We start from the raw sequence: 10,637 nt of genomic DNA on the forward strand, positions 1-10,637 counted from the left end.
CACCGCCACCAGGGCCACCGCCAAGGACCGAGCATTACTCCCCCAGAGCTGATGAGAATGTGAGTGCCCCACCCGTCGATGAGCATCACAGACCAGATGGTGGGTTCGATGGACCCGATTTGAAGACTAGCTCGGACTGACCCGAAAGTTTTCAGGTGTAAGAGGGGGCGCTGAACAGTATCAATCGCCATCACAGTCCAAGTCGGTTGCTTTTGATCTCACCCCGGAAACTACTTCCGACGATAGTGATAGTGATCATGATGCCGATCGGGGATATGAAACCGACGACAGTGACTCGACGATTGACGGCGCGGATTCAAATCGCTGTCGACGTCACCATCGCCGTTCGTCTGTTCCTCATGCGCCCATGCCTGCACCTACGAAACCTAAACCTGCACCTGGCGATCCGTCGGACTCGGAATCGACGATTGAGTTGCCAGACCGGTTCGATGCGGAGGGGCATCGTCTTCCAGAACGGGAGGAGGAAGGGATCGTCGACCAGCTGGAGCAACTCTTGCACAGCGTGTTTTCGGAGGGACGATCTGGGGGGAAAGTGTGGTAGTAATTTTCCTCTGTTCTATTACTGTTTTTTCTGTATGCATTATCTTGATGATTGATTCTTTTGACTTGTTTTATACTAATGGTTTCTTGTCGAGTATGACATGATGGAATCTGGGATGATTGATGACGTGACGATGTATGAACTAGACTGATCTGATACGATACGATTGTTGTGCATGTCAATAATTAATGAGCTACTTATTAAATTTTTGCGTCATAATTATCGCTTTTCTGCATTCAACTTCCTCCTTGTATTATGAATCCAGCAAGACATGTCATACGAAGAGAGTACCAGCATGCTGTTCTTCCCATATCTTGACACGAGACTTACATACGTGGCGATGCTGAGATTCAAGGCGTGGGCGTTACTGACACACTATACGTAGGTATACCAGGAGTGCACATCCTGTCCGTCGAAAACACGATCTGGGCACTCCCTGACCAGGCTGTCCTTGTCCTTGTCTAATACTTGTCCCGCAGTTTACAAAGGTGGCTTCAATCCGACATTTTCCATTGGTCCGCCAACACAACAACCTTAAAAAAATCCTTTAGGTACTTCCTTTCCTTGTTTGTTAGGCAGCGAATAGGTATTACCTAAGGTGCTAAGGTTTCCAGGCACCGACACGGCGGCCCAACCCGAGCTTTTCTTTCTTTTGTTCCCTTCTCTTTACTTCCCCTGTTGGGGGAGAAGAGGAGGCAAAGTCAAACCCCGCTTGAACGGTCCAGTTAACTCCACGGGGGCTGTGGCGTGGGCTAGAACTGGCCAGACCGGGAGCAGCGAGAGATAGCTCCAGACACGAGTGAGGAGGGGTAATAGATGAGAGATGTAATGCGGAGACTGAGTCTATCTACCACGGCAGAGAAATACGGAAACTCACTCCTCTGTCGATGGGCATACAGTGCTGTATGTACTCTACAGTACTAGTACTACGTACTCCGTGCCTTACATATGCAAGATCTGCCGGCGTACTCTCTGTACTCGTCTGTAATAGAAGTTGATGGGTTGTCGATCTCCTTGGGGGCGATCAGCTCAGCTGGGTCGTGCCTTCCTCCCGAATCGGGGCTGGCTCCTTCCCGTTTCGACGCAGGGCGGCTATTCTTAGCTGAGTCATGATCGAGGGACAACTGCATTAGATCTGAGTGATTTAATATTATATTATTATTATTATTGATTTAATATTATCTTAAGATTATTTTGTCTCAGCAGATGTAATAATTACTCCTCGTAAAAGAATCCGCTGGATTACTGCCTGCTGAGGTAATGCTTCCGTCAGGTATGGTAACGGGTGTAAGATCGGGCCCCGATCAGGCGGAAAAGCCGTGTTGCCGCCTGTCACGCTCTGTCACAGCCGCTGCCTTCTAGAACGCGGCTTTTTTCTCTCTTGACGCTCGCTCTCCTCTCCCTCCCTTTTACCTCCCTTCTCCCATCTCGTCTGCCTTCGTTTCCTCCATCGCGTCTCTGCTGCGATTGCAATCCAAACAACATCTCTCCACAGCCATCAATTCTACCCTCCAGCCCCTCTGCTTCCATCGCCGCCTCCTGCTGCCCCCTGCTCACCGCTCCCCTGACTGCCGATCTAGCTCTCGCCCTGGCTGCTGGGGCCCTGACGTGGGGAGCTGCCATTGGCGTGCGTAACTTCCGAGCGGCCGGCGCGCCACAGCATCGCTCGCAAGACCTCAGCACAGCAGCTGCCCTTCCTCCAGCATGTGGTTGCTGCTCATTTGTCTGCCTGCCTAACTCGCCGAAGGGGGTGCAATTCATTGTCCAGCAAACACGCCTGACAGTGCTGCTTCCAGGGGGACCTCGGGGGACCCCTCTGCACATCCACCTCCGTCCGTCCTCCTCTGCTGCTCCCCTCCGGATGATTGGACCTGTCGTGTGATTGTGTTTTGTGCCCCTTCTCTTCCGACTCGACCATGGCCTCCACTGCGGATCGGCCGTCTGCATCCCCCAGCGGATCGTCCGCGACCTCCAAATCCACCGCTGCGAAGCCCAAGGGCGCCGCGCCTGCCCGTGGCCGCAGTGGCCCTGACGGTGACACGACCGATCAGAATCTGCCCAATCCGCCCTCTACTGTGTCCCTGCCGCCCAGGATCTCGCCGCCCGTGTCGGCTCCCGCGTCTGCGGCCACCTCGACCTTCTCCTCGCGCGAGTCCTCGCCGGTGCGTGTCACTCCTCGTGCGAGCAGCAACAACCTCGCCCGTGCCTCTCGATCCCACAAGAGCAGTACCAGCCCCAGCCCGAACAGAGGCGCCGTCAATGCTGGCCCTGGTGTGACGACCGTCCCGTCCTCTGCTACCGCGGTGCAAACCGCCTTTTCTCAGCTGAGCAAGCCCGACCTTCAGCAGCCTGCTCCTGTCGACCCGTCGCTCGATGTCCCCAGTCCCGACAAGTCGAATATGCCTCCTCCGCCCCGCCGCACGTCCGACTCTGCTTCCAGAGCTCCTACGCCCGCTTCCCGACGGAGGACGTCGATTACGAGAGGTGCTTCCCGGAGTCCGGGTCCGGCAAATGCCTCCAGGCGATTAGAACAACAACAGCAGCAACAACAACAACAACAACAAGAGTCAACCCCCGCAAATATATCGACCAAACGATCTGCTCTAGCTCCGCCGCCGGAAGAGGGTGTCACCTCTCCGACAAAAGCCAATGCTGATGACAGTGATACGGGCCTCCGTCGCGGTCCTTCCAGGACCGCCAGCGGTGGCGGCTCGACGTTGGAGACCGTCGAAGAAGCCAGTCTACCTTCGACTCCGATGACGGACAAGACCACGAAGAGCCAGACGGAAGAGGCTCCACTCCCAAAGATCGAGGAAGCCGTCAAGCAGATGGCGGAAAGTGGGAGTGAAAGCGGTGGAAACAAAAGCTCGGGGTCCAAGGACGAGAATCGTCCCAAGGCGGCCACGACTCGACCGTCGGGCGATGTCCTCCCGAAACGGTCTTTTACGTCTCTCAACAGTGCCCGAAAACCGGGTGATGGCTCAGTGCGCAACATGATCGTCGAAACCGAGACCGTCACCTCGATTCCGCAGGTCTCGCTGGGCGTGGGCACCGGGGAGAGAGGTTCTTCGAGGAACGATCAGGGAGGAACGGTCCGGATGAAACCGAGCATGGAGACTATTCGACCCAAGAAGGAGAAGAAGAAATCTACGCGGAAACCGACCGGAAATGCATCATCCAAGGCCGACATTTTCGAAGCCAAGGTCGCCAGTGCGGTCGACGAGGCCGATGTGTCGGATTCGGACGAAACCTTCGTCTACGAGTCCAACCCGCCTGACCCGCACCCCGGCCGACAACATCGATACCACTCGCGAACCCCAAGCACCACGTCGATGGCCAGCCAGGTGGACCAGTTTGTGGGCCGATCGCGAAGCGGTCTCCGAGACGGCCACGGCGTGACCGGCAAACGGAGCATGAAGTTTACGAACAACAACAACTACAACAACCTCGATGGCGACGGCGGCGACTTGGAGCAAGGTCGCGGCAGCGGACGGGTCGACAGCAATGGACACTCCAGCCGTCATCATCATTTCGGCCGCCATGGCCGGGGAGGTGTATATCCCTCCTTCTTCGACGGCGACTCGCCATTCCCGCAGTCCCAATCGCAGGCGTCTCGCTCGTCGCGACATTACTTTAGCAACGGCTTCCGTCAGAACCGGCGTGGGAACAACCCCCGCGCGTATCAAAACTATCGAACCATCGGCAGTCCCAAAAACATGGGCGATGCGTACGCTGATGATTTCGATGGTGACGGCGCCGATGATGAGCGCACGCCCCTGGTTGGGTCTGGTCGAGGCCTGCGGAGCCGGAACGGGCGTCGGCCCAACAGCGCCAGTCTGCGGCAGATGGAATATCTGGAGCAGCGCCATCGGACTTGCTTCTCCCGGTACGGCGGGTGTCTCATTGCGGCCTTCCTGGTGTTTCTCCTGATCGGCGGCGCGGCCACCCTTCTCGTCGCGCTGACCAAGCCGTTGCTGGACGTTCACGTCACGAAGATCTCGAACGTCCTGGCATCGGAGCAGGAGATTATGCTCGACCTGAACGTGAATGCCATCAATCCGAATATCTTTCCGATTGCGATCGGCAGCATGGATGTGAACCTTTTTGCCCGGAGCCGATATGTCGGCAGTGAGAAGTTCTGGCGGGACCATGGGCCGCATCCTGATAACCCTTTCCCTCGCGTGGAGCGCAGCAAGCGGCGCGCTGAACTGGCGCAGATGGTCCGACGTGCGTTGGCCGAGCCGCAGCCGTCCTCCCCTGAGGTTCAGGCCACGGACGGGGTCGATCGGGGCACAGATCCCATACCCGAAGATCCTTCAGGCGACGCCCAGACGATGCTGCTGGGTCGGGTCTTCGAGTTCGATTCGCCCCTCATCTTCGACCCGTCGCCGTGGGCCCGTCAGCCGTCCAGTTCGTCCGGAGGGATCCGTCTGGCGAGACCGGGCAACAAGACGGAAGAGGGCGGCACGGAGCGGTGGGAGCGGGTGCTGCAGCATCCGTTTGAGCTGATTGTGCGGGGCGTGGTCAAGTATTCGCTGCCTCTGAGTTCGAGCGTGCGATCGGCGTCGATCAGCTCGAAGGTCCAGGTATCGCCGGATAGGGACGGCGATGACGATGGCGGTCCCCGCAACGACACGGTGCGGATCAACAGACGACCTGTCGCCAGGGATGGTACGGCGTCCGTCAGCCGGATGTTTTCGGGCTGATCCAGAGGCAGCATTTTCAACATGCTTGCCATGAGTGGTCGAATATGCTTTTTGTTTTTGTTTTCCTTTTGTCGGTGGACAGCAAGGGTGTTATCTGGGTTCTTTCCTTTAATGTGATTTATTGATTTAGTGATTTATTAATACCCCTTCGCGTTGCATTGGAGCATGTACGGAATTGGGGCTCGAGGATCGATCGATGGATCGCGAGCAATAGCATGGCATAGCATGGCGTGGCATGGAATGGAATGGCATTTTGGTTTTGCTTGCAAACAAACACTGCTGCTGGAGAATTCAGCAGGAGCTCGACAGTTCGTTGCTCTTGTTGATCAAGTCGCTCCTTTGGGTTTCTTTCCTTGTCATGTATATGTCTCCTCCGTGTGTATTTATCATCTTCTTTCTTCTGCCGTTGTTTTTGTTTGCTGCTACCGTTATGACGAAGTGACGAACATTATAATATCTTATGTATGACCGCCAGCACAGAAGCCCGAAGCCGAAAAGAATCAGGTCTGTCTGCTCAAGGCAATAAATAAATAATATATCGACAGCGTATGTCTGTCTATGGCTGACTGGCCGCTGACCTGGCCTGAACTGTGTACAGTACAGACAGAGCTAGCTTCCTTCGTTCTTTTCTTTTTCTTTCTTCTCCCCCTGCCTTCTTCTTCTTCTTCTTCTTCTTAATTGAGTGTCTTAATATAATATAGTATATATAGTACTTGCTACTTACTAAATTACTTACTTAGTTACTTCTGACAGATGATTCAAATAATCAATCGATCAATCAATCAATCAACTACTTCTACTTGGTTACTTGGTTACTTCCGAGAGATGAATCAGATAATCAAATAATCAAGCAAGCAAGCAACTGTTCAATTAATCATATACATTACTACACTACTTACTTAGTTACTTGTGCACTTGTGTTTGTTATCAATCAATCAATCAATCAATCAATCAATCAATCCAGCCTACCTAAGTACTCTAAGTACTCTATGTACTGTATGTATGTACATACATATATAGTACAGTACAGTACAGACAAGCAACAAGCAACAAGCAAGCCCGGGCCTACCTACCTTAACCTTACCTTACCTAATCGAATCAATAAAAATTGATCGATTGATTGATTAATCAATTGATGAATTGAATTTTTCTTTTTTTTTCTTTCTTAGTTGACTACCTACGAACGACTACGACAGTAAATATCTTTAAGACAGTGTCAGACTGTCAGCTATATATAGGCAACTGGTACCGTACCAGACTAGACTACACTAACTAACCAAATAATCTATCTATTTATCTATTATCCATCGATCGATGGGATCGATCGATCGAACGGAACGGAACGGAAATAACATCAGGAAAATCAGGAAAAAGGAAATAATTTATAAATGATCTATTTGTTATTTATCATTATCTATTTATTAAATCAAAATCTGCTCGTTTTTTGTCATCGTCCATCCATTTGTTTGTTTATTTATTCGCACTTGTGCAGTGTGCTTTGTGTACTCTGTACAAAAAAGAAAGAAAGAAAAAAGGAATGCCTCCAAAGATGACGATGTCAATCGACAACAAAGACAAAATCCAAAATTCATTTCCTTCTAATCAAATCCAATCAATTAATCCCTTCTAATCAAATTCCTTCTAATCCAATTTAACCAAAAAAGAAAAAAAGAGAGAGAGAAAGAAAGGAATAATAGGATAAGGATATATAATGTAATAATAGGCGTTCTTATGAGGATATATCTATCTATGTACAGTACAGATCTATCAAGAGGGTTTTTCTTTTTCGTTTATACATAAACACGACTTCGGAATGTCAGCAGTTCGTCTGTCATGTCATGTCGTCACCCTCGTTCCATCTATATATACGAGGATGGCTGGATAAGGAGGTGCCGCCTGGTATCGTACGACAAAAGCAGAGCGATGACTGTACAATTAGCAGGACTAAACCCTGCCAGTTGTATTCTAGACAATTCGGTAGACTCGTTTGGCGACATAGAAGCAAACAACTCCAAAAAAGAGTAGGCCGGCAGTAACTGCGACAAGTCAGTAACTGACAAATACAAACAAATTCTACGATCAACATACTTGACCAAAACCAATACAGATTATCCACATCCTGTCCCGGAACTTTCACGTTCATCCCCCACATCCCGCAGATGATATTCATCGGCAACACTATTGTCCCCAGCACGGTCAGCTTGCCCAGCACGTCGGCAGTCCTCTCCTGGCGCTCGTTCATCAGAATGTTGATCTGAGCCAGGTAGTTGGAGTGCGCGCGAGACAGCAGCCTGCTTCAGTCAGTTTATGTCCTGATCCCCGACCCGCCGGGTCATACTCACGTCTCGTAATGTGTCAGGTTGCTCGTCATGGTCATGATGTGATCCTGGATATCGCCCAGATACAAGCCAATCTCCGACTTGGGCGCCACCTCCCACTGCTCGTTGCAGCGCTTCGCAAAACCCTTAATCACGTCCGCCTTGTTGCTCAGCAGCCGGTACATGCCCATCACCTTCTTTCGGCACTCGCCCACCCGTCGCAACATGTCGCCGCCTGCCACTGGAGACGTATCGTCGTTGTTATTGGTGTCGTTTTTCTTGCCGTGGCGGAATTCCTTGTCCACGTCATCCCGCGAGTGCATCTGCATAATGGCGTCATCTACGTCGTCAACCTCATTTTCGATCGACTGGATCAGCGGACCAAACACGTCGGTAATGTCGTCGATCAGTGCGTAGCAGATCCAGTCCGAGCTCAGGATGAGGTAGTCACGCAGCTGCCGGATGCGCCGACGCACGTTGGCCGGGTGCGGCGTCTGTGAAAAGTGGAAGCTCAGAACGCCTTCGCGGAAGACCACGACGTACATGTTGACGGGCTGCAGGTAGTTCTCGCTGTTGGGATCCTGCTCAAAGGTCCGGTAGTTCAGGAAATAATAATGGCGGAACAGCTCCACCTTCTCGCGGGCCTCCTGCATCATGATATCCTCCGCCGTCAGAGCATGGATCCCAAACGTCTTGGCGATCACCCGCATCTCCGGGTCGGTAGGAGACAGCACGTCCAGCCACCACGTCGGACGTGGCCCGTAGCGTTTGGGCTTGGGCTGTCGGGGCGTCTGCTGCTGCATGATCGAGGTATCGGTGTCGGACCGGATGTCGAACTGGCTGGACGGACGACTTTCCTTCCTGGGCTCGTTCTCGCTCCGAGCAGGCGTGACACTTTCCGGGCCTCGACTCCCCCCCGATTCCTGACCATTGCTGAGACGGTAGTTTTGATGGCCACCTGGCTCGTTGAGCGAGATCAGGTCTTCATCTTCGTCCGATGAAGAATCCTCCAGCTCCGGTGGATCCGGGAGGAAGAGCTCCCGGAAGCTACCTCCCGGCTGAACGAGCTCCGAAATGGTCTGCGCGTGGATGGTGCTCTGGAAATCCTCGTTAAAGTAGGTAAACCGGTACGGGGCTTCCTCCTCTTCTCTCCGCCAGCCCGCATACTGGGGACGTAACCGGCCCCCAACAAGGACGGGCTCGCTGATTTTCTTGACCCTGAACTCTCCGCTGCGCTCTTCCTTCTCTTCGCGGCTCCACTCCTCCAGGACAGCCAAGTTGGGCCATTCCTGTCGTCGACGACGGCGTCGCCCTCCCGTCTCGTCACGCGAGGCGCGGGGACCAAAATCTTCCGCCAGTTCCGTCGGGAAACAGACATCTCCCTCGACAGGCAGCGTGATAGTGCGGCGACGGTGGAGAGAATCCTGAGGTGGTATGTTGGGGGATGGCGGCGCCGAGTCTCCAGAATGAGTGCCTGCCCTTCTGCTCCCTTCCATATCGATCACCGCATCATGGACGGAGTCCCGACAGGTATCGGGAGAACGAGGACCAGGGAATTCAGCACCGGTGACCACAGCGTCGTCATATCCCATGTCAGCGACGCCGGCCTTGGGACTCCCAGGAACGGAGGGCGGGTTATTGACATCGTAGTCGCGATCTTGACTCTGGGGTCCCATAGGACTTGGCTTGGAAGATTGGGCGCGACGGGAGGAACGACGGGAGGAACTGGTGTCGACGGATGGTCTCCGCGGCGTCCGGGAGACATACGAGGCTGTTCTCATGTCCGTGCCGTAGTCAACCCGCGAGGGACTCGAGGCGTAGTGGGAAGCTATCAGCGGGGTGCGGTCATCCATCTCTTGCTCATCCTCTTCCCCATCTTCGCCAAGATCCTCGCTTTCAGATCGATGCTGATAACTCTGGCCGGAACGATGTCGACGCGGAGTAGGCCCCTCGGCGTTATTGGCAAAGAACGATGCTCTATTAAAAGATTCGGCACGGAAGGACTGGTTGAGACGGCTGTCGCGCCGGGCCCGCATCTGGTGCGGCTGATTTCTGTCAATTACAATGCATTAGTACTGGTTCTAGAGAGCGTGATAAACCGGTCTTACCGATGATCCAACAGCGCCTCGCTCTCCAAGCTCGTGGTGCTCAGATTCCGTCCGCGATAGAACGAAGACCGCTCTCGAGGCCGCTCCTGGACTGAGGCAGCCAGGTCCGATGTTCGATCTGCCATGATCTGGCCGGGACGGTCCTCATCTGGCGCGAGAAAAGACTGTCGATGATTGCGGCGCCGACGATGACGGTTTTTCTTCTTCTTTTTCGTCGTCGTTGATTGAGAGCCCTCAGGACCCGCAGGTTGGTTCTGCAGCGTGTCCTCCGACGCCGCCGAGGTTGTAGGGCCTGGAGGGTCTGTTGTCGCTGTGACGTCCGACTGGCCTTGTGTGTTGGCATGCATTTCTAGCAGACGGCCCAGAGACATGGGTTGCTGCTGCTGCTGCTTAGGAGGCGAGGAATGGCGGTCGCCATTCTCCGCCGAACCCGAATGCGTATCCATGAGGGAGCAACTATCTCGACACTTTCTTCAGCGGTCGATCAATGGTGGAGAGAGAGCCTCGATGACCCTCACCATGATCAAGGCGGTGGAAGGCAACTGTGTGGCGGATGACGTCGGGCAGAGCGGGAGTGCAACAGGAGCGATTCGTGACCGAGTGACGGCGACTCGGGATCACGAAGGAGATGATAAGGAATGCGGTGGATGAAATACGCTGGATGTACGGAGCAGGCAGAATTTGCAAGGGAAAAAGAAAGAGACGTGAGTTTGGGATGAAGGTAGTGGCCCGGTGATCCGCCGGATGCGGACGTGGATGCGGATGCGGATGGTGAAGTCACCTGAGGGCAGCAACCATGGTAGCCCGCAGAGCGCCTGGCGATCATATAACCAGGAGGTAAGCAATGGATAGAGAACTGCGTGTCAGTAGAAATCGATCTCGAGAATCGCTCTTCATCACAGATTACGGAGTACAGACGAGTTGGACCAGCGCTGATGACGAG

At 53.6% G+C, this 10,637-nt stretch overlaps 2 protein-coding genes across 2 annotated transcripts; one reads left to right on the forward strand and one right to left on the reverse strand.

Annotated features, from left to right (window-relative positions):
• Positions 1-2,478: 2,478 nt before the first annotated feature.
• T310_7173 (Phospholipid metabolism enzyme regulator) lies at positions 2,479-5,268 on the forward strand (the record flags this gene model as incomplete). Its single annotated transcript, XM_013470025.1, has 1 exon — positions 2,479-5,268. One exon carries the CDS (start codon positions 2,479-2,481, stop codon positions 5,266-5,268), a length of 2,790 nt encoding a protein of 929 aa, XP_013325479.1.
• A 1,965-nt stretch (positions 5,269-7,233) lies between these two features.
• T310_7174 (CorA family metal ion transporter) lies at positions 7,234-10,140 on the reverse strand (the record flags this gene model as incomplete). The annotated part of the gene is made up of 4 exons (XM_013470026.1): positions 7,234-7,304; positions 7,357-7,559; positions 7,611-9,638; positions 9,695-10,140. 4 exons carry the CDS (start codon positions 10,138-10,140, stop codon positions 7,234-7,236), a joined length of 2,748 nt encoding a protein of 915 aa, XP_013325480.1.
• Between the last annotated feature and the right edge of the window lie 497 nt (positions 10,141-10,637).

This window comes from Rasamsonia emersonii (assembly GCF_000968595.1).
Source record: "Rasamsonia emersonii CBS 393.64 chromosome Unknown ctg1118621760511, whole genome shotgun sequence".
Classification (NCBI taxonomy): Eukaryota; Fungi; Ascomycota; class Eurotiomycetes; order Eurotiales; family Trichocomaceae; genus Rasamsonia; species Rasamsonia emersonii.